This window comes from Gossypium arboreum, chromosome 8 (assembly GCF_025698485.1).
Source record: "Gossypium arboreum isolate Shixiya-1 chromosome 8, ASM2569848v2, whole genome shotgun sequence".
Lineage (NCBI taxonomy): Eukaryota > Viridiplantae > Streptophyta > Magnoliopsida > Malvales > Malvaceae > Gossypium > Gossypium arboreum.
Window position 1 is genome coordinate 134,166,485 of NC_069077.1, and position 25,379 is coordinate 134,191,863.

Genomic DNA, 25,379 nt, shown 5'->3' on the forward strand with positions numbered 1-25,379 from the left:
ATATAAAATATGTTAATATCATACTTAGACTCGATCCAACTCAACCCAAAATTGTGTTAAGTTAAAAAACAAATATTATATTAAGAAAAAAAATTTTAAAAATTATTAAAAACGAATTACGGCTACATAGGGAAGCAATACATCAGTCTCACCCAATATATACGGTTTTTATTCATTTTTTTGAACAAGTGTTGGGACACTTTTTGGCTACTCCTGCACTAAAACGGGCCAACTCAATACGCCTTTTTCTTTTTACTTCTTTCTCCACGTTTCACAAAAGTTTTCTGTCTTTCTCTTTTTCTTTTTCCAATATTCAACGGGTTCAACTCATGGTCGAGTCGAGTCAAGTCATAATATTAATATATATTAATGTTTGTTTAAATTTAGCTTGATTTAAAATTTAAGTTTAAAATTTTATTTAAAGCTACTAATATTTATAAAAGATCAACCTAAATCTATTTTAAGTTTTAAAAAATATTTATGTTATATTATTTTAATATTTAATAATTTCATACGTTTTTATTTATTGAAATTTTTATATAGTCATCTTAACATTATTTTAATATTTACATTAAAGTAGTATTTTGTATTTAACTTAAGTTCATTTTTAATGTGTTCTAAATTACATAATTTATAAAAATAACTTAATATAAAGTATTAAAACCTTAAAACGGGCCGACTCGGGCTGGGCTTAAGCTTTAAATGTTTAAGATCAAGCCCAATCCATATTTTAACTAAGTCTGATTTTTTTGCCCAAATCTTCCCAAATTTTAGACGAACTTTCAGGCCTAAACGAGTAACTTGACTCATGAACAGGTTTATATCCAATGTTACATCATTTATAACAAGAAAAAATAAAACTCCAAACTTTGACTTGGAATCCCAAATTAGTAAAATGATTTTTGTAGTGAGTATAATTAGTTGTTTTTTTCACTTGAATCATTGTCGATTGAACTTTAATTTAGTTGATTTCATTACTATTACAATAACTACAAGGACATGGGCCCTAATGTACTTTTATTCATCTTTTCCTTTATTTTAAGGATGAGAAAAAGTTATCGCTACAAATAGACTTTGTATAATAAAAAGTTTAAAATTGTAACGGAATAAATTATTTAAGTATGCCTCAAATAAAAATTCAATACGAATGTCTCATATAAATTAAATCTAAGTGTTTTATTATTAACTCAAACCCAAATTTAAACACAAAATTTCAACTTAAATTTAAAATAAAATGAAAATGAAATTATTATTTTACTAAATAAACATGTTTAACCCAATAAATTCAAATAAATTAATTTTTTAATTTGAAAACTAAAAAATGGATGAATCCTAACCGAGTTAGGAGCATCTTTTCAGCTTGAGTTTGGCTTGGCATGTTAGTGGGAAATTAGTACAAAAGAAATGGTTACACGTGTCGTTGTCCAATTGGAGAAGGACAAAAATTTTGTAAGCCCACCTTCCCGTATTTCCTCCTCCTTTCTCATCTATATTTATTTTAATTTTTTCCTTAATAATTTTATTATAAATTTCGATTATATTTATTTTTTATTTAATATTTAAAATTATTCATAATCTTTCTTAATTTGGTAATACATTTTAGTATACTCAAATTTATATCTTTCTACATTAACAATAATACTTATATTAATCAAATATTTGTAACTAATACATTTCAACACACTTAAACTTACAACCTTCTACGTTAATATTGTTTCGATTAATGCTCTACCTTCTATACATACATATATTAATCAAGTGCATCAGCATATAAATTTTGACTTTTGTTACCATTCCTTAATTCAATATCATACTTTCTTAACTTGGATGCTTTATATCATTTTCACATAATTTAAAATGTTTTACATTTCCGATAATTTTGACTTTCATATATATATATATATATATATATATATATATATATATATATTGTCTTATTGACTAGTATGATTAAATTCTGAGTCAAATTGGATTAGACTTAAATGAAGTAAAAACTTTTAAATATTTTTTTATTTACAAAATTTAAAGGGATAAACCAAATTCTTTTAAAAGAAATTAAAATAAAATTATAAAATTTTAGGATCCTAACTTTCTTTTTGCTAAAAAAAAAAGCTTAAAAGGAAATTTTCATTAATCAAATAGTTAAAAGACTTAAATTAGATAATTATTATTATCACCAAGGGATGAAAACTTGTAATTTGATGGGTTTTACTAAAAAAAAAAAAAAACTAACTGTTATCACTCACTCTACCAAACCCATATTTTGTCTTTAACTTGCATTAAAGGCTTCGTTTGTTTCATTAAAAATAGTTTTTGGAAAAATGTTTTTGGAGAATGACTTACTTTCTTGGAAAAGCTAGTATTTTATGATTTTGATAGATTCCTTGAAAATATTTCATAAAATTTGTTTTCAATGAAACATACATAGATTTGAGATTTATGATAAGTAGTGAATTGATTACAAAGTGATATTAAGATAAAATTATAGTAAATAATGAATCTTCTTGATGTTAAAGATTAAATTGTAAAGTTTGTGAAATTTATAATTGAAACAAGAGAAGTAATATGCATGAAAATTTGTTATGTGAAATAAGATATTATAATGAATTATTTGATTAAAGTGCTTATATGGTGAAAAATAAATTACATGGTAATAGGGACTAAATTGAAAAATGTACAAAAGTTTAAGTGTGAAACAATTTAATATGTGAATAAAAAATTATGATAAAAGTTTAATAAATGTGTTATGAGATGAAAAGTATTGTAAAGTGAAATTGTGAAAAATATGAATTTTTATGATGACAAGGACTAAATTGTTAAACTTGAGAAAATATGTGGATGAAATAATAGAAGTGAAATACATAGAAATTTGATATGTGAAACAAGATATTGAGATAAATTATGTGATTAAAGTGTAATAAGAAAGAAAATTGCTTTAATGTGATTAATTAATGAATATTGAACTTTTACAACAAAAAGGGCTAAATTGAAAAATTATGAAAGTTTATAAGAAAATATTTGATAATTGAAGAATGTAATAGAGAATGTAACATTCCAGTGCTTTGACTTGATGTTCGAGTTGCGTATGGGGGTGTTATAGTCAGAGGCGAACCTAGTGGGGCTAGTAGGGGACCCGCCCTTCAAAAAAATGGAAACTTTTCCATTTTAGTCCTTTAAAATTTTAAAATATTAAATTAGTAAAAATAAAATTACACTTTGACTCTTTAAAAATGATAAAATTTTAATTTAATTATTTAAAATTATAATTTTACTATCATAAAAATTATAATTTAATTTTGACTCTCTAAAAATATTTTTTAATTTCCCCAAAAATATATTACGAAAAAAATTTAATAAGACATTTTACATAAATAAGAGAGGTTGATGATAGGAAACAAACATCGGAAAAGACCGGAATCTAAATTCATATGCAAACTCAATCATTTATCTAGTTTGCACCAAGTGAAGTACAGTACATTAAACTTTAAAATATGCACACATATATATATGTAATAACAAAAGCTAGCTTCATGATCTCTCTTTATTACCATCTGAACATCAAAGAAAATATGAACCGATTTCAGCTTTTCTCCCTTCTTCTCATCATTCTCCTCCTCTTCACTCCCACCCTTCGAGAAGCGAATCAAAGGAACGCCACCACCGCCACATCGGACCACACGTCAACCAACGACGGCAGACAACCAAGGCAACGGTACCAAGTTTCGATCGGCCAAGCCAAGCAATTGGAGGAGAAGCGTAGAGTTCCAACAGGTTCAAACCCATTACATAACAAGCGATGATGCTCCCCAAAAAAATGAAAGAATTTCTTCCTTTTCCTATTCCAATTATATATATAGTTTTTTGGATGATTTATGTGAAAACCTCACAAAATTATATAACTGGTGCAGGCAGGAACATCTAGGGATATTGTATAGCAGGTGAACATGAATGTTGTTCTTTTTTTTAGAATCAACACATCTTTGCATGTTTATGATTTCCAGGCTTTACAAATTTAAACTTAGTATTATTTCAGAGAAGTAAATCAGCTGAGATGCATATGTATGAAAGTAGTTTTACTTTTACCATGAAAGGGGTTGGAGCAGTTTGGTTTACTATAAAAAACCAGTACCTGGCAATGACTGTAGTTTGAAAAGGTCCATTTGTTTGAAACCAAATTTGTGAACCCAATGAGTTTTCTAGGAGACTGCCACTATGAGGGAATATTATTATTATGTTTGCAGCTTTTTATATCATCCATCCCATCATCATCTTTGGCACTGAATTCTATTTTGATTTGCAATCCAGTCCTTGACTTTTTTTATTATTAAAAATACTGGCACCCCCCCTAAAAAAAATCATAATCCATGCTTAAATGAGTAAATGACCCACATCTTGTTTTGAAGTTATAGTCTGAAAATGACATAAATTGAATGATATGGATGGACAGTCTTAGCTAGTCCACTCAATACCTTGCTGTCTCACAGACCAGGTTTTAATGGCTGTTTAATTGCCCCCATAGAGATATGTATATTTTTAGACAACCACCACGTACTTAATTTTTTTTTTTTTTCAGATAACATCCATGTACAGTACAGAATGGAATATTTTTTGTTGCTCTGTTGAAGTAACCATGTTTAAAAATATGGAAGACTGATGAACACGAATCTTACTATGAAATGACAGTGATATTGCTACAAGCTGTAGCAATGCATGGGAAACAAGGGTTCAACCTAATCAATTAACCAGCCCTTAGCCCTAGCCACCAATCCAAGATACGAAGACGTATGCCCCACTTCACGTCAGTGATGCTATATCACCTTAACCAATGTTCTCTGGGTGTCCATTAGTGTTTTAAGTACACAAGATTCCCCAAGGAAAAACCTACACAGGAGTCTTCTCTAAACAATCAATAAACCCTAAAGTTTTATTTTAGGGTTGTCAACAGAGAATGATTCCATGGTTGGCTATTTTAGTTTGGTAAAGGAAGAGCAAAGGAAGATACCTTCTTCGATGGACTTTTCAAATTTTAAAATGTACCTTTAATTAACCGTTAAAATTCTTTCATTAAAATGTAACAGTTGTTACATGGTACCAAGTAGCTGAAAGCAAATTTCGGTAAAAATCAAGAAACCTGACTAACCGAATCAATCGGACAAATCGAATACTCTCCTCTAACACCAATTGAACATTAATTTCTCATTAATCCCAACCTTTCACTGCTCAAATTTTTTAAATTATTTGTCTAAACCCGAGTTACTTCTTTCATTTTTTTTTCCAAAATTTGTCTACAAGAATTTATTTTAATGGTGAGTTATTTTTTAATTTTAATGTTAAATGAATTATAGCAAATAGGGTCAGGGGTTGACAAGTGTTCTATAGGCGTATAGTAAAATATTTTAAAAAAAGAAGATACGTGATAATTTTTTAAAACTGCTTGTGGAATAAAAAAAAAGTACACTGTCAATATACCAAATTCTAATTCATATTAAAAATTGAACATGGCATTATAATTAAAAATACATTTAGTATAATTATATTTTGGCCCCTTAAATTGAGTAGAATAATATTTTTTGACAAATTATGCCTCATGGCATCCTATTATTGGTCCACGTATTTAGATATTTCAAATTTTAGCATTGTTAATGCGAGATACCACATTGATGGATAGAATTTAAGTTTAGGTACCAAAGTAGACATTCTGAAAGTAGATGTATCAAATTAGAATATTTGATAAAGTACATGGGTCATTCTTGCCATTATCTTTTTAAAATTTTAAAAATATTTTTATGAAAAAAGAAAAGGTTTGAATATTTCAAAAGTTCATGTACTCTTTTGAAATTTAAAATTTAATCATTGTACATTAATGTTGAGACATTGAGTCCCGTATTTTAATTTAAAAATTTGATATTTTGTTTAATTTTGCATTTATAAAGAAAATATAATAACTTTTTATCTCTCAATATCTACAATTTTTTTAATTTTATACTTACTCTTTAGATAATATTTATAAAAAATTATTTTTAGGATTTTATTGAAAACATAGAAAAATTTGAACTTTTTTTATGATATTATGTAGTTTTGAGGAGTAAGGATTGAATTGATAAAAATTGCAACTATTTAGAGTTAAAAAAATTATTCTACCTTTTATAATTAAAAATTGGATGAAATAATTAAAAATTTCAAATAAACACTAAAATTTAAATTCCATAAGGTTACAGAGACCTCTAAAAGAAATTCATTTGAAAAATGTTGGAATTTTAGATTGTTTTGTTTAAGGGCCCTGAAGCGTTGCATGACTAATGGAAGGTAGTAAAGGCTTTAAGTCTAGGCTTAGCACTACCAACACAATGGGCTTTAGTTAGTATTAGCTTACACTACTGGCAATTCAACTACACAAGCACTTTTTTTTTTATTTAAAAATGGAAACCCAATTTTGTACATTTATACACAATTTTGTTTCTATTAAAAAATTACTTGAGTATTAAAAAAATATACTCTATTCTAATTGAGTTTTAGCTCAATTGACATGGATATTGTTACTAATACAGGAGGACATGGGTTTGAGTGTGTTGAAGCGTAGTATCCTTTTATTTATGGATTGGGGAGGGATTATGGATAGTTCTAAGCAATTGCATAAAAAATAACACAGATATGATCAAGATCTAGAAGAACAAATATCTGAATTTCGTGACCTAAAAATATTATATAGCAAACACTAAGATTTAGATTCTTTTTATGAAAATGGAATAAATGTAATGGATATGTATCAATTTCTTGTGCAGCAAATTAATGGGAAGACATAAAGGAAAAGAAGAAAGAGATAAGAAAGAAGTTGAGCTGACCAAGCCAAGATGGAGGTATCTTAATGAATAGGCCAATAATAGGGACCATCTCAAGCAAAATTGACAACATGACATTAATATAACATAAAAAATAATTGAATGTATACAAAGAATGAATAAATGTTTTGAAAACTAAATGGTAACATTATGTAGGAATAGAAAAATTATTGAGATTGATTTGTTCCCATCTCACTAGTATGGTAGTAAGGTGCCATGTTAGGAGTAGGCTTAAATTTATCCAAATTGGCCCAACATGCCTTCAACATGTCATTTTCTTCTTCACTAAAAGTAAATATAATGGCCCATGGCTGTTGGTTAATTGTGTTTGTTAATTATTTTTCATACTCATGAAACCTATCTTTTAAGGGTTAATAAATAATATTCCAAATAATATAACTATAATCAAAATCAAGTCGGTACAAAGCATAATCAAGCTAAAAATTGAAATATGTCTAGATCTAGATTAAAATAAATATAGATAGAGTCTACGCATGATGAGATTTAAATTTAAAATAAATATGAAATATAACACGCACATAATATTTAAGCATGATAAAATTCAAACTTCAAACGCCAAAGTTCTCAAAACCACTTGATTTGGCCGTTTAGATCAAACAAATGATAATTATGATATGAATATATATATGTGGTAATGAAGAGGAAGACTTTAGCCATGATTATTTGTATTGGGAAGAAAGATGGAGCATATACGAAGATGAAAGAGGATAGAGAGGAAGAGAGACCATGAGGAACTAATGGATTAAAAATATATTTTATTAATTAAATTAAATTTTAATAAATATATGTTTTAAGTAAAAAGGATTTAAGAAATAAATTTTATGAAAATATAAAAGCCACTATTTTGCATTCTTCAATTAGGTGATTTTTTTTAATCTTAGTTAATTTTTTTTTACTGAGAATCATAACAAAAAGATACTTTGGGCATCAAAATAGATAAAAAATATTAAGTATCAAAGTGACAAAACATGTATATTTTACAAACTAAACCGTTAAATAAACTTTTAAAAAACATTAATTGCACCGATCAATATACTACAATTGTCAAACCACTGACAAATATACTTATGGAGTAGCCTTGGTGACCAAGCATTATCTTTCCAAATGGGGTCTCTCGTATCTATCCTCGCATCTTCGTTATTTTCAATCTCATATTTGTCACTTTCTCCATTACTAAGACATTAAACTACTTTAAGTATCAAAAAAGCATTCCTAAGCACAAACTCGAACACCCCTTAACTTACTTTTATCTCGTAGGGACTCAAAAAATATTCGAATCTATCTCCAAACTTGATCATCCCCAAAAATAATTGAAATAACTATGTTATTTAAATAATTTTTTTTAAAATATTTGTAAAAAATATATATTCACAACACCCTCATGTAAATCCAAATAAAGTAAAATGATAAGTAGTTTATAAAATGGTCCTAAAAAATGGTGATCAAATGAGGGGAAAACAAGTAGTGGGTTTAGCTTTTAAAGCGCACGAGGGAGCATGTTCTATTGTCAAAAAGTCTATACTCTAAAACTTAATTTCTTCTTCCTAACTATATACACACATTTTGTTGGGGAGAAAAATAATTAGGACAACTATATATGAACAAACGAAAATGGTCCATCCTTTACGCCCTAATGTATTTTCACATGTTACCCAAAAAAATAATGTTGTTTCACATGATATCTATAATATATTTAGACTTATATCAATTAAATAGTTCATCACATTCACTCTATTATAGCTCGATTGGGGTTCGAGTGCGCTGAAGCGCATTATCCTCCTATTTTTAAGTTGGGGTTGGGGAAGAGTTATGGGTAGTTTTAAACATTGTATAAAAAAAACAGATATTATCAGAACCTATAATGAGATTATTTAAAAAAAAAAGTATTATATTTGGCTAAATTTGATGAAGAAATTTTATTTTATAAATCTTATTAACGAGTGCAAAAAAGGAGGAGGTTTTTAGGTACAAATTAATATTTTTACTCCAAAGCAATAAGCTATTAATTTAATATAAATGTGTTATTAACTTATTATAAATAAATTATTAATTAATTTTAATCGATTGAATTTGATTGATATTGTAATAACTCAAAAGACGTGAGTTTGAATTTACTCAAATTTATCTTGTCTTCCACTTTAGAGATTAATTAAATATTTTAATAATAAAAAATGTTCATTTTAAGAAATATAGGTGGCCTCGGTAATACAACGTGATTTTAGGGGTATAATTGTTAAGAATGTAATATTACAAGTTTGAAACATATGAAAAAATATATTAATATGTTTGTTTCATTGAACGCTATATTAAAAATGTAACGATAATTTTTGAAATTAACCCGATCAAATAAAATATAAGTTTTATTAATATTAACATTTTCAAAATATATTTATTATTAGCAAAGTAGTATTAATAAACATATAATTCTGTCTATTTATTTTTAAATAATATTAATTTATTTCTAAATTAATATATGATTAAATTTAAAATAATATATGATTAATATATGATTTTGTAAATAAAAATAATGCATAAAAATAATAAATAAATAATAACTAATGAAAAATGGAAGATGATTTTATCTCAAAGTAAATGTCAGGGGCAAAGCCAAAAATTTTTTAAGTAAGGTCAAAATATAATTTATTTTTATTAATTTAAAATTTTAAAAGATATAAATAAAAATTTTTCCATTTTAAGTACGATGACACTGCCAGCCCCTGAATACGCTCCTTAACTTTTCAACTGTATTATTCATTACTTTTGTACCATTATTCAAATAAATGACATTAAAACTACATTGGGGACACCGAGGGTTTGATTTGGTAAAATTAAGTTTTAGGCCATTAAAAATTTTAAAATTATAACTAATAAATTGATAGAATTTGTTTGGCCCCCAAAAATTTACAAGTCACTTCTTGACTTTCTAATATAAAATTTTTGGCTGCACCCTTTATTATTTATACATTTTAATATATTTTACTTCAAATTAATGACTATTGGATCAGAATGAATGTTTTTAAACTATAAATTTATCATTTATTCAATCTCATTAAAATAAAATACTTAATTTTGCGGAACTCCGAATTCAAATAAAATATCGATTTGAAAAAAAAAATTAGAGCTTATGTCACTGTTTTACTCTTAATTTTTTTTTGTTCGAATAGTTTTTTTAACTAATTTTTTAGGATGAATATATGATATGTGCTCTAAGGTTATTAAAAGTGAAGAGGATTGATTAATTGATACACTAATATGAAGAAAGAGGTTGAACCAGTTGATCCACGAACAAATATGAACTAATTAAGTTAGGTTTAGTAGATAATTAAAGATGTGATAATTTGGAGGATGAAAAGAGTAAAAAAGAAATAAATGAAATAAGATATTAGAGAAACAGGTGGCAGCATAGCTTCCACCAAACAATTAATACCATTTTATTTTCTATTTTTCAAAGTAAGTTCCGGTCCCCTACTTTGATCCTTAATTTGTCTCCAAAACTTTATACCATCAAAATCAACCCCTTATTTTATTAAAATATATAAATGAATATACGATATTTTATAAGAGTAAAATAATAATTTTAACAGTTTCATTATAGGTTCTGATTTTATCTGTTCTTTTTTTATATAACATTTAAAATTATCTATGATCTCTCCTTAACTCATACACAGAAGGATAATGTATTTCAATAAGACTCGAACTTACGCCATCCTACATTGACAATAATATTCATACCAATCAAACTAAGATTCAACCGGTCACATATTTATATTTTACTATTTGTAAATTTATGTTGAGAATTAAGAAAATTATTTGTAAATGTATTCTTGCTTTTAGATTTATATTCAAAATATTATCTCTTTATAAAAATTTAATTTATTATAATTCGAAAATCCTCTTATATTTAACATATTTATTATTATAAAAAGTTAATATATTACATTAACATTTATGCACCGAATTTGAGTGTGACAGCTTTGAAATCTTTAATATATAAACCAAACCCCTATCAAACATAGAAATAAAGGTACGAGTGTATTCAATTTAGATTTAGGACAAAAATTGAATTGAATTGTTTAATTCGGTTTTTATTTTTTAAAAAATTGAAATTAAAATTATATAAAGTAAATATTGAAATATCTGAAAACGATAGTTGTTCGACGGTTTTCACTTAATTTGGTTTTGTAAAAAAATTTCACTTTGTTTTAGGGTAAAATTTTAATATTGTAGTTCTTGATTTTTTTCACAACAATCATAATACTATGGATTCATTTATATATTTAGAAGGTGAAAAGTTATTTTTTATATATAAAATATTATAATGTTTAATAAATTGTTATTTTATTGAGACTATTCCTTTAAACATATATTTTTTTCATCCAGTTTTATTTGGATAAAAACGGGTTCTATTGAACAAAACTGTATACATTGGTTCGAATCGATTTTTTGATTTTCTCGATTTCTTTACTTAGCCCTAATAAAAAAAGAAGGACATGAATTGTTATATTATTTTAATATAAAAATTAAAGTTATATAATTATTTATATAGCAGTATTTTTCATTTATATATTATATATTCAAATAATTATATTTATTAACATAAATAATTAATGTATTTACTTTTTAAAATGTGTATAATTAAATCAAAATTTAAATTTCATACGTATAATTGTATCAAATCAAATTTTATATATTACATTCTACATAATTTGAATTTTATCTTAAAATTTTATGATCTTACTTAAGTTTCTATAAATCCTTTAAAATTTTGAATCGAGTTAAAACGGATTCATCAATGAAAAAGTAAGTTTTATAATTTTAAAGATTATTACAAATACTTATAAACATAAATACAATACAATTATAAAAATAAGTTTGAACAATTATAATATACACACATATTTAAGATTAAAATCCCACGTATCAAACCTCATAATGTATATATACTTTGCGAATCTCGTAATGTATACATAAAGAATTAGACAAATGTCTCTCAATGGAAACAATGCTATTGCGGGTTGGGGGTTAGATTGCAAACCTCAACTTGGTGAACCTTGGAAAGGGATGTCTTTGCTAAGATTATATGAAAACCACGTGGAGGCTCAAGGTAATTGATTGTTTATCCCATCTTGTAGTATTACCATCACTGTCAAGAAAATCAAATTAGACTTTTATGTTAATAACCTTAAGATACGTATCTAAGTTTATAATGTAAATCATTATAAAATAATAAAAATTTAGGTAGGTTTGATTTTTGAAAATATTTTCTATTTTCATTTTAAGAAAATAATTTTATTTTTATTTTTAAAATTGAAAAAACACGTTTCATTTCAATAATGAGAATATGAAAACATATTTGGTACTTATTTTCTATAATAAAAACTTGAGAAATGAAATAAAAAATTACATTTATATGAATTCAAACTAGGATATCAAATTTAATATTTAAAAATTGTTTGAAAAAATATTTATGTATTTATATGAGTTTGAACCAATTCAGTTTTACAAAATGAGGAAAAAAATATTTTTAATATTTCATTATTTTCATTTTTCAAAATCATTTTCAAAATTTTCAACTAAACATATTTTGGAATGTTTCCTGTTTTCCAAGAAATTGAAAAGGAAATGACCTTATTTCCTAAAACCAAACGGAGCCTGATTTTCAATATTCTCGTTTTTCACTTTAAATGGATTGACTCTTATTCAAATTTATAGAAACATAAAAATATTATTTTTATATTCAGTAGTTAACGTCAAACCTATTATTGATTCCATTTTTATTTTATTTCTCAGTATAACCAAATCATTTGAAAATAAAATTTCCAAATGTGTTGTTTAATTTTTCAAAAATATATAAAAATTCTAAAACCAAAACAACCTAAATAATTTCTGGCTAAGGCAAATTCCTTAATTTACAACTCAATAAGAATATTACTCTTTTACTATAATTACATATCCAATTAAAAATAATTATCAAATTTATATATGAATTTTAATTTAATTTTGATTTAATATACAAATTTTGATTTGATGTAATTATACATATGAAACTTGAATTGTGATTTATATGTATACATGAAAATTTAATTTTGATTCAACTGTATACATTTAAAGAAATGATAATATATATTTATTTTCATATTGGATTAATAAAATTATTTCAGTATACAAAATATCAACGTAAAATGACGCTAATTTGATAATTTTATTAGCGATCTGTGAAAATGGATCAAATCAATTTCATGTGCAAAAATACATAAAATCAAACTTCATATATAATATTACATTGGATCAAAATTCATGTATATTTTAATCTTTATCATTTAAAAAATAAAAATAAAATTGATCCAAATGGTAACATTTAATTAAACATTTATTGCCTTAAGGCTTTAAATTTCTAATCACCTATGTTTGAGTTTCATTATGTAAAATTGTAATGTGCGAGTCTCTAGTCTCGTTATATGCATTCTGTTATCCTTTGTATTGATTTGATTTTACATTTTAGTTGCTCGATATGTATTTGTATTATATTTACTAAGTAGTGAAAACTTAAAATTAAAAATAAAATTTCATCAAACTGAACTTTGGTTTAGATAATAATAAAATATACTTAATTTAATTTAGCTCAATTTTAATTTAAAATTTATTATAAGTTAGATCATTTAATAGTGATAAAATAAAAAATTTCTGTAGAAAGTTCATAACAAATTAGAAAAAAATACATAAGTAAATAATACAAATATTAGCATTCTTTCATAAAATACACAAGAAAATTAAATATTCAAATTAGTTTCGATCTGAACTGAAATGATTTTTAATTAATTTAATTAGTTTTTATTGGGATAATTGATTCTTATTCATTATTGTCAGAAAAGTTGCTGTCACTCATTTCATGTTTTATTATAATTTTTTTTCTATTTAGGCCTTGAATATATTTCGTTTGTAGTGAATTCGGTCCACTTGAATGTGACATATTTGACAAAACTAGAAGTATGGTCAACTAGGGTGCAAAGACTCCCAGCCAAATTGCTTGAGGTGATTGGATAAGTATAAAAGTTTTTATTATTAAAATATTATTTTTTAGAGATAAATATCAAATTTATTTAAGAGAATTTTGGAGAAATTAGAAGATTGATTTATGAAGGCCTCTATTTGATAAATACTCGGGATAATTAATAGAATAATTTCAGTTTTTTAAATAAGAGTTTAAAGACTCCTAATTTATGAAGGCCTATAAATAGGTTATTTTGTGCGGCACATGAAAGAGTAGTTTCGGAGTATCTTTGTCCACAATTTTGTCGTGTTTTTTTTTTTGAGTGGTTATTTTGTGATGTTCTTTTATGTATTTTTTATGAAGTATTTGGGTGAGTAATTTGTGACAATTGTGATCAATATTGGAGTCATAATTACTTCTTTATGTAATGATAGATTGAGCTTTAAACCACTAAGTGATCTAAATAATTGTTAAATAAAATAATTTCTTGAACAAAGCTCCTCAAACATAAAACAGTTGTGTCTAAACTTATTTTTTATTTCTAACTGTGGTTATAACAAACATTATACCAGTAAACTAATTAAATTTTCATTTAATTAACTAGTTGGATTTGATTCCGACAAACATGTTAAATTAACTCACATCAAAGTCCCTATCATTCAGCTCTTGCAGGCGACAATCAGATCCTCACGCGGTTTGATGATAGTACCATGAGTTCTCCTTTTCCCACGTCAAAAGTTAAAATTAAATCGTTTTTCTTAAATGTATATAATTTTTTTATTTCATAAGAAAAGTAAACCAGTTATTATTAGAGGACAAAATAGAGATCAAAATTAGGTAAAATAATTGAAATTTTCATTTAATTTTTTGTCTAATTATGAAATTTATTTATTTACTTTAAAAATCAGTATAATTAAATAACACTGGTAAAATTTATTGAGTTTTTAAATGAAAATGTTTCTTGGAAGATCACATGATGCACTGACTTCATATGCCAGAATATAGAAAGCCTTTCAATGAATTTGGCATACAATCTGCAAGTGTTTTGCTTACTGATTTGGTACAATGGAAAACACATGGGTATTTATTTGAAAATTTCCAAATTTAGTGGTTAATTTTGCACCACGTGTAAAACATGTCTAATTTTTCCTATAAATGATCCAACATTTTGGAATTTAATTCATTCTTAAAATTAATATAAATAAGGAATAAAATAATTTTGATTTAACAAATTTTCAACTTTATTTTATTATTATTAAAAGTTAGTTATTTTTCAATAACGCGGCGGCAAAACTATGCTAATATGATTTATTTCACTAAATAATATCTTTCATGTGCTTATATCTTAATTAAAATAAAATAATTAGTCTCAATAATGAGTCAAATACTTCTGTTATTATTCTAAAATTGGGGCTAAGTTATCAATTGTACTACTTCCACTTTATCAATAAAATTATGAATTGAATCTTAATTCCATTGATATAGACATTCTTATATTAGGGTTTGAGTGCGTTAAAACACATTATCCTCTCTTTTATCAGTTAAAAAAGATCTATGAGTAGTTTTAGATATAATCTTAAAAAAATCATATATGATCAGTTCATACATAATTTTTACAAGTATAACTTAAATCTAGGAATGTAAGATCTCAATTAGGAGAGTAGGCAGGGTGACAAGCAAGCCCTTAGCCCCTTGGTTGAATGGGAGACTTGCCTTTTAGGCTAGATCATAAATTAGAATATTAAATTTTAAGTCTTTTTAGCCTTTCATTAAATGGAATAATTACATTTTTGGCCCTTATGAAAAGTTCATACTTTAACCAAAGATTTTTTTTTAAACATTTGCACTCCAAATTTTATAATTTTATCTCGATCTTCTGAATAAAAGTTCTAGCTTCGCCCTTAATCTCAACGTCTCAACTTTTACTAACATAATCAAAGCCTCAATAACATGATTCATCGTTTTCTTCATAATTTAAATTGAAAATTACTTTTTAAATGTCACCAATTCTACAAAAGTTTTGTTGATACATTGGTTCAATGGATCTGGTGATGGAAGAGATTCTGGTCCAACAATAGAGAAAAAGAAGTCATCCCCCTCTTCAAATGTCTGTAGACCTCAGGTCGAACTTCGGGTCGAGTTATTTTTATTATAATCATATAACAAGTTTTAACACAAACCCAACAGTAATTAGGGAATTTATTTATTAATTATGTCATAAGTGAAGAATTAAACATGAGTTTTTTATTTATTTACTAACTATGTCATAAATAAACAAGAATTAAACATGAGTTTTATTTTTCTTTTACCAAATTGGAGGGACCTCCAAGGTTCGTGTTTATTTGAGGGGCCCTATGGTCCCAAATCGGAATGGCGTGAAAGAGCTTAGCAACTTCCTTTAGGTACTATCGAAATGGGTGTTGGTCTTTGGTCAAAATTATCATTAACAAAAAAGGACATTTCAAATGAGTCATCTAAAATTGGGTTCAATCCCACTAAAAAAGACTACACCCTTATACACAAATTTAACATATTTGTATTACTTGTTTACTTAAAAGTAATGAAAAATTTTCCATATATAAACACAAATTATATTTATATTATTTTTTTTGTATCTTATTTGTTAGAGTTTGTGTGACGTGAAGCCTGTCGCTTGTTGAAAAAATAAATACAATGACAAAATAAGGAGATTTGTGGGATGAAAGGCCGGAGGCCGTATAAAATTATACTTCTACTATTTAACTTTGATTGAAACGAAAGTTTTTTAATCTTTAAATAGATATAGTTAAAACTCTATTTGTATCATTTATTTTTTAATATTAATATTTTTTTTCCCGAAATGATTTCTACATAAAATCGATATATTTTTATTTTTATTTTTTATTACTTTACAATTATATTATTGAGGATAATTTTAATCGTATTTATATCATATAATCATATTGAATAGGAGGTGAGCTAGTTGAACAAGGCAAAGCGACTTTAGCAATAGATGAAGCCTAACGTAAAGGGGTCCAGTTTACTATTATTTTTTCACAACCTTAGCTAGAGACTTCTATAAATAACACCCCACAACCATTCTTCCACATCTCATTCAACAAGTCCAAGCTTTCTTTTTTCCATAAACACCCAAAGTAAAACGAGTGGAGACTTTGAGATATCTTTTAGGTCCCCCCAAAAAAGGGTTTGTAAGAGAAATGGCTACTTTCCCAGTTATCAACTTAGAGAAGCTTAATGGTGATGAGAGATCAAGAATCATGGAGCAAATCAAGGATGCTTGTGAAAACTGGGGCTTTTTTGAGGTACCAAAAGAAAAAGAAAAGAACTTCATACTCTGTTTTTAGTTTACTCTGCATTTTTCTTGTAAATATTGTACTGATGTGTGTGTGTGCTTAGGTGATGAACCATGGGATTCCACATGATTTTATGGACACTGTTGAGAGGTTAACAAAAGAACATTACAAGAAATGTATGGAACAAAGGTTTAAAGAACTGGTAGCAAGCAAGGCTCTTGAAGGACTTGAGGCTGAAGTTACGGATATGGATTGGGAAAGTACATTTTACTTGCGCCATCTCCCTGAATCAAACATGGCTGAAATCCCAGATCTCAGTGATGAATATAGGTATTGTTTATAATTTATATAATAGATCAGGGACCAAATTGAAAATTTTCAAACTTACCAATGGATATGATAATGCAGGAAAGTGATGAAGGAATTTGCAGTGAAATTGGAGAAACTAGCAGAGGAGTTGTTGGATTTGTTTTGTGAGAATATTGGATTAGAGAAGGGGTATTTGAAAAAGGCGTTTTATGGGGCAAAAGGTCCAACCTTTGGCACCAAAGTTAGCAACTATCCACCATGTCCGACCCCAGACAAAATCAAGGGGCTCAGAGCCCATACTGATGCAGGTGGCATCATCTTGCTGTTCCAAGACCCCGTCGTCGGCGGCCTTCAGCTTCTTAAAGACGGCGAGTGGGTCGATGTTCCACCGCTCCGCCACTCCATCGTCATCAACCTCGGTGATCAGCTCGAGGTACATATCATTATCAATGGACTCAATATCACCAAATCTAAACAAAGTACTTAAAACCCTGAATTGTTAAACTATGCAGGTGATCACCAATGGCAAGTACAAGAGTGTGGAGCACCGAGTCATAGCCCAAACCGATGGAACTCGGATGTCTTTAGCTTCATTCTACAACCCCGGCAGCGACGCTGTCATCTATCCGGCGCCGGCGTTGGTGGAGAAAGAAGCTGAGGAAAAGAACAAACAGGTTTACCCCAAATTTGTGTTTGAAGACTACATGAAACTGTATGCAGGACTGAAATTCCAGGCCAAGGAACCAAGGTTTGAAGCCATGAAAGCGATGGAAGCTACTGCTCCCATTGCAACAGCTTAAAATAAAAATATTATAACTTAGCTTTTGACTTTGTGGAAAGGAAAAAAAAAAAAAAGGAAAAAAAAGGTGTTCCAGTGTTCATCCTATATTATAGATGTGTGTTGTTTGCACTGTTGAATTTATTATTGTAGACGACAATTCTATTATATAATAAAAGAAAAGGATTTTTGTCTCAATGTTTCTTTTATTTTGTTATTTTTATTCATCAAAACAAGTAAAAAGAATTAGTCTTAGCTCCATCGGTATAAACATGGTTATCAATGTTAGAGAATATGAGTTTGAAAAAATGTAATTAAAGTAGTTCTAAGTATTGTGTAAAAAATGATATGATCAAAATTTAAATTTATTTATTTTTACAATAATTGATTATTTAATTTAGTATGACAATTGTTTCCACCTTTATATTTCTTTACCTAATAATATTTAGATTTTATTTTCTTCAATTTTTACATTTAGATCCACTTTTGAATTCATTAATACTTTATTTGGTTTGCACGATGGAAGAAGGTTGAAACTTAAATAGAATAATAAGAACTTTCCTATAGTTTAAGCTTTTGGGAAAAGTATTGTACAAGTCCTTTAGTATAGCACGAAGTGCATTTTGGTCCCATATACATTTTTGGAAACATGAATCAATATTCATTTGGCACTTGGGTTACAAAAATAGCTAAAACATAAGAGTCCAAAATCTGGCAGGACACAAGTATGTAGCAACATCAACCTCCACAAGTATAGTACCAACGTAAGGTGGCTTGGTAAGTATGTAACAACATCAACCGTCACAATCAAAATACAGTCATAAAAGTATTTCATGATCATTAAATGGAGATTTAGATTTAAAAATTACGCCAAGGTCTAGCCATCAACAGCTTGCTAATGAGTTGGCACTATATAGATATACTTAACAATTGGGTATAACAGTGGACATGTAAATACTGGCTATGAAAGTGGAACTGTCCTTATCCTTTAGGCATAAAACCCTCGTAGACAATAATACTTCAAACTCCTTTCCTTTTAGTATTTTTCATGTTCTTTTTTTGTCTAATATTTAATATTCGTGACTACTATATTTATGTAGAAACATATACTAATCTAATGATGACAGTTTCCATCTAATGGAATAGAATAAAATATCATACACATTATTATTATTATTATTATCATCAAATAATTTGATGGTAGGACAACTAACCCAGACATATTTGGATTGTTAAACCATCTTCCCCACTAAAACAAATCAAAATTTCTTCAATTATTTACATATATTTGGAAAGAATCAAAAGAGAATCCACATGAAGAAGCACATGCAAACCTCCAATACTATTTAAAGAATGATTGCTTTAGTTTTTGGTGGCTAAGTGACCATCAAATGCAATAATGAGATGGCCAATATCTCCTATTTGTCTGCTACATATGGATGTTTTTTATTAGGATACTATAAGTTACAACTATATTAATAATTACAAAATATATAATAATAAAAAATACCATATTATATATTTAAAAATTCAATAAAAGTTGTATCACAAGCCTATGCGTATAAAAACTACGTATTTAGATCATAGAGGTGTGTTTAAAAAAATATAAAACAAATAATAAAATGTATTGTTTGAAACTAATTAATAATAACACATAAAATATGTACAATATTAAATTGTGAGTAAAATGGAATTTAAACACGTATATGCATCAAATTAAAAATAGTAAATGCACTACAATTGTATATCATTATCAATCTTGAGTTGGTGTCAAATTAATTTACGATACCAATTCAATCAATAACATTATCGAGAGGTCATAAAATATGCATAGCAAAATTAAAATAAAGCTTTTGTTTATTGGTATATTTAATATTTTATTGATGCAAATGGCATGGTTTAAATCTTATCATATGTAAATTTTTATTGGTCGGTTTAAAAATTAAAAATAATAAAAGTACCCTCGAATAATATGATTTTTTTAAAATACAAAAGAACATTATCGTAATTTTCCTAATGATTTGATGCTCGATTAATTTGTGACACCAACTCAATCAAATGTTTAAATAATAATATAAATGTTTTATTTATAAATAATGTAAACTTTTCATTCCCCACAAATAAGATATTAAAATTTGATGTAATGATAATGTATAATTAAATATGAATTTTCTTTTAGTAAACTAAATAATGATTAAAATTTTAAAATTAAATTCACTTACTTTAATCTCAAATGATCCCACTACATGTTATGTTGGGTTTACTTATCCACACATCATATTCAACTAAAGGTGGATTTGAATGGGCGGTGCGTTTACTTGCGGTTAGTATAAAAAAGTGATGGTGCTGAGATTAGATAATGTAGTGTGAGACAAAAAGTAAGCTAAACGTACCGTACTGCACCACACCATCCATCCAAACCCACCCTAAATTAATCAAAGTGGAGCAGTTAGAAATATAAGAAGATGTAAAATAAGAATAAACAAAAAAATTAATCAAACATAGTTTTTTTTATATAAATCAAAACAATGGGTGGGAATTGTAATGACAATTGAGATCCATACACAAACAAAAGTATCAAAGCACTTGTTTTTGTGGATCGGAAAAAAAAGCTTCTCTCAATCACCCTTTTTATTTATTTGTTTGTTGCAAATGGAGTAGTATATAAGACAAATATACTTGAAAATAATTTATGAACAAAAATATTAATAATTAGGTTAAATTGAAATATTATTTTATTTAAATTTAATTATAAAATAAATATTAAAATAAAAATAATTATTCGAATTTATTATCAATCTTATCTAAATCCAACTTGACCAGATCTAATGATAGACACATAAAAATACAATGTAGGAGGGGTGTGTGAAGCTTCATAATGTTGTTTTGCAAAAGGGCAATAAGGTGGATTTCTTGCATGTTAAATGAGTGGATATTTTTTTTGGGGTATAAATTGAGACACCATGGCTGAAATTTTAGAACAGGTTCAATGCATTGTCAAAATCTGTTCAGAGCCACAAAAAGAAGATAAACAGCATTAACCCATGCTTTGTCTCATATAGTGGTTAATCTTATGACTTGATATAGCTTTCCTTTTTATTTGTTTATTTATTTCTTTCTTTTGCTACCATCATAACTAGACCACAGCTTTTTATTACATGAAAGTTGAGGAAAGAAACTTGGGACATCACACTCTCCCACATCCATGTTTTACGGATAATTATTGGTAAATGTATTTGATAGGTGTTTATTATTATAATTTATTTACTATTAAAGGGATTAAATTAATTTGCGCTATTAAAAAGAATAAAATAAAGTTATTGGAACAAAGTTAATATTTACTGTTGTTATACCTCCCCCAACCTATATACGTGTCAGTAGAACAGATGACTTTGACTCTCCTATTGACTTTGCCCAGAGTTACGACTTACTTAACCATCTACCCTGATTAAAGGAGCATAGACTTTTGACTCTTATAGCTACCCTCCAGGAAAGACCTCCTAGTTAATCCTTCCACTCCTGGAAATATGGCATACATTTGTTTTTTAGGTATGAATACACCTCTAATGATGAGTGGGTCACACTAGAGAATAACAACAACCTTGTACTGTTTGAACCACTATGCCTACACCTCACATATACTATGTTAATACGTTCGTTGTAATGACTTGCCACATCACACTACAAGACAAAAGAACCTCTCCAATAAATACGTTCCCAATGATGAAGAAAGGATCAACCTTTTGAGCCCTTAATACATTCCAAGCAATCACTCTCTTCCAACAATCAACCTGTCCTCTTGTCCATTTTAGACTCGCCGCCTCTTTAGGTGAATCGACCTCCTCAACACCACCTCTACTCCTCCTTACCTTTTATGTTATTGTACACTATATCAACAATTATTTAAAAATATTATTTATTATTTAATAAAGTAATATTTTTAAAGTTTTTATGGTTTTGTAAATGAAATATTTTAATTGTAATTGAACAACAATTGAAAAAAAATTAAGGCCTTTTTTACAATAAATATTAACTCTATTACAATTTAGACTTATTTATTATTTTTAATAGTATAAAGATAAAATTGATCCATTTAAAATTGAGGGGTTAATTTGATCTGCACCTATAATACATGAACCTCCCAAGTACTTAACCAATAATTATTTGTTCAAAGATGGTGAAGTCATATTTTATCACATTGATTAAATTTTAGTCATATTTTATCACATTGATTAAATTTAATTTTCTAGATTTAGATTTTAATTATCCTTAAATAATATGTGTTTGACACTTTATTCGACATATTTTCTAACATGCGTATTAGGATATAATATCAAAATATCCAAAATATACTTATATCCTAAATTTATCCTTATTTGAGTAACATGGCTTAAATTAATATGGGTAAACTACACTAGTAGTCATCCAACTATTAGTAAAATTTTTTTGTCATTCAACTATAAAAAGTTACAAAAATGATCACCCAATTATCAGTAAATTTCTTTTTGTCACCAAAACATACTTATATCCAAACAGGGCGCATGTAAGCTGGACTTTCAGTGCCAATGTCTTTCCCTAGGTTTTCTTTACTAAATTTTCTTGTTTTTGCTCTGTTTCATGGATTTTTCTTGATTTCTTATCTCTTTTTATGTTATGCTAGGGTTCTCATTTTGTTTTTTTATTTTGTTATGTCACGATCTGGTTCTCTTGATTGGCGATCTTTTTTTTACTCGAATCTTTCGCAATTGTTGGAGTTCTTCCCACCTCAAATCCAAGATGGGTAATTATTTTTAGCCCTCATTTTGATGTTTTGGAAGGAGGAGTTCTTAAGTGAAAGTTCTCCCTGATTGCTCAATTGCTTGGATGACTATCGAATTTTGGCTCGATGTAGCATCTTATCAACCTTCTATGGCGTAAGCAGGGTTGACTTGAGTTCAACTGGCTAGTGACAAACTGTTTCTTTTTTAATTCGCTACTTCTGAGGCTTGTGATCAGGTTTTAGAGCACGAGCCATAACATATTCAAAACAAGTCTATGATTTTGAGGAAATGGGAGCCAAATATCAAAAGGCTAAAGTTTGCTTTGGATAAAATGCCTGTGTGGATCCATTTGACTGGTCTCCCTCTTGAACTGTTTACTCAGAAAGGCTTTAGCTACATTTCTAGTCCTCTTGGCAATCTATTATACATGGATAGCATCACAACTTTTCAACAAAGAATCTTAAATGTCAAGGTTTGCATTGAAATTGATGTGGATTTTTCCTTACCTCATTTAATTAATTTTGAATTGCATGGTTTTATTGTTATTAACTCCAGTTTTTCCAAGTATTTTGATATAACAAAAAGTATATTAAAATCCCTTACTTAAATTTGTAAATTTTTTTATAAGATCTTAAAATTATTTTCAAAGTGTTGGACAAAATAAACTTAAAAAAAAAACATTGAATTAACTTAATACTTTAACGAGTTTTTGAAGTCTGAAGGACTTCTACCGATACTTAGGTAGACAAGCGTCTGAAAAACTCAATATGAAAAGACCTTGAATATGTTACAGAATTCTACCGGTAGAACTGGGAGTTCTACTGATACAACTCTGGGTTCTACCAATACAACCCCCACTTCTATCGGTAGAACACACACTAGCAAACAAGGTATTTTTGGCCTGGGACTTCTATATATACCCTGGTTCGATTGACCGGTACAACCAAAGTGCTACTGATACCTTGAGGTCTTCTACCGAAACAATTCAAGTCAGTAGCCAAAATTCAGCATCCCCTGCACTTCTACCAATACTTTGATGGATTTTACCAATACCACATGAAACCCTCAGAGTTATTCTGATATAAGAGGACTTATACTGATAGAACGAGCCCAACAGTCATATTTTGGAAAAATTTCTACCAATACAATGAAGTTGCAGACTGCATTTAATGCTGGTTTTTATAGCTACAACGACTCCATTTTGTTTCTAACAGCTATAAGTATCTACAAGGTTGTTAGAGGACTTAAATACAAGGTCAAGTCTCCTCATTGAAGTGAAAACAAAGACAAGAAACAAGTGCATAACTTTCAAGTACTCAATTTTCCAATTTTTCTTAATCTTTTATTGAATATTTCTTGTACACACTTGTGGGTTAAGTTTTCTATCATTCTTTCAAGTGTTGTAACTTTGTGTGAGAGTGCTTAATTGTTGATTATCTACCTTTTAGAGGTATCATCTAATTTTTCATTATTTTTCTCTTATTTGTGAGGTGTTACTTAAGGTTTTGTGTAACGCCCCAAAATTTTAATTTTTGATTTTGTGTATATGTGACACACAAGTGTGTATCTGCTTCAGTGGTTAAGTGTTCTGGGTGTGTGTAAGCGGTCTCAAGTTCAAGCCTTACTTGGGAAAATTTTGGTATTTTTATAAATAAAGCCTTAACCTTGTGCAAAGGGCTTAAGTTTAATTGTTGGTAAGTTTATATCAGAATGGGCTTGCTGGTCTAATGGTTAAGTGGAGTGTTGGAGTGTTGGAGGTCTTGTGTTTAATTCTCTGTGATGGCATGGAGACAGTATTTTTGCTCCAATTTCGGCTAAGAGTTGTGTTGGGGAAAAATTCTGAGTAGTTATGTTTTAGTAGGTTAATAAGGAGTGATTTTAGGAGATAATTAGGGAGAGGTTATCAGAAAATAATCTGATTATCTTTTTGTTGCAAAAAAAAAAATAAAGTTTCGATTTTCTCTCCAATTCCCCAACTTTTCCTGACGTTTTCTTCTTTTTTTTTTCTCTCCTTTGCCGATTATTACCCCTAGTTGCTGCCTAAATTTCCATTATTTTTTCCCCTTCCGTTTCTTCCTTTTTTTTCCAATTGATTCGGTTGTTCATCATTGGTTGCGCGTGTTCGGTAAGTAACGGTTTTGTCTATTGTTAATCGTTCTTGGTTAATCTCTAAAAGGGGGATTCTTTTTTGGTGTTTAGGAGTTAATCAAGGGGCTGGTGTTTTTGAATCAACGCTGTGATTATGCGAAGTAGTGGTTACTCAAGCGAGGTAAGGGTTTTGTTAGGTTTTTAGTCGAGTTCCTTCCAAAATTGGTTGATTAAAAACAAATTAAGTGATTAATCTGGAGATATGTTGGTCGATTTTTAGGTTCTGGAGGCTTAAGAGTG

At 27.8% G+C, this 25,379-nt stretch overlaps 1 protein-coding gene across 1 annotated transcript; it reads left to right on the top strand.

The window, feature by feature from the left end:
• The first annotated feature begins 16,811 nt into the window (after positions 1-16,811).
• LOC108467901 (1-aminocyclopropane-1-carboxylate oxidase 3-like) lies at positions 16,812-18,429 on the top strand. The gene is made up of 4 exons (XM_017768717.2): positions 16,812-17,153; positions 17,248-17,474; positions 17,553-17,886; positions 17,966-18,429. Exons 1-4 carry the CDS (start codon positions 17,049-17,051, stop codon positions 18,251-18,253), a joined length of 954 nt encoding a protein of 317 aa, XP_017624206.1. The 5' UTR covers positions 16,812-17,048; the 3' UTR covers positions 18,254-18,429.
• Positions 18,430-25,379: the final 6,950 nt, after the last annotated feature.

Excerpts from the sequence above, each read along its gene's own strand:
- LOC108467901 (XM_017768717.2), top strand. The coding sequence starts at position 17,049 with ATGGCTACTTTCCCAGTTATCAACTTAGAGAAGCTTAATGGTGATGAG. Across the intron at positions 17,154-17,247 it reads AAAACTGGGGCTTTTTTGAG|GTGATGAACCATGGGATTCC; the intron begins GTACCAAAAGAA and ends GTGTGTGCTTAG. Across the intron at positions 17,475-17,552 it reads GATCTCAGTGATGAATATAG|GAAAGTGATGAAGGAATTTG; the intron begins GTATTGTTTATA and ends ATGATAATGCAG.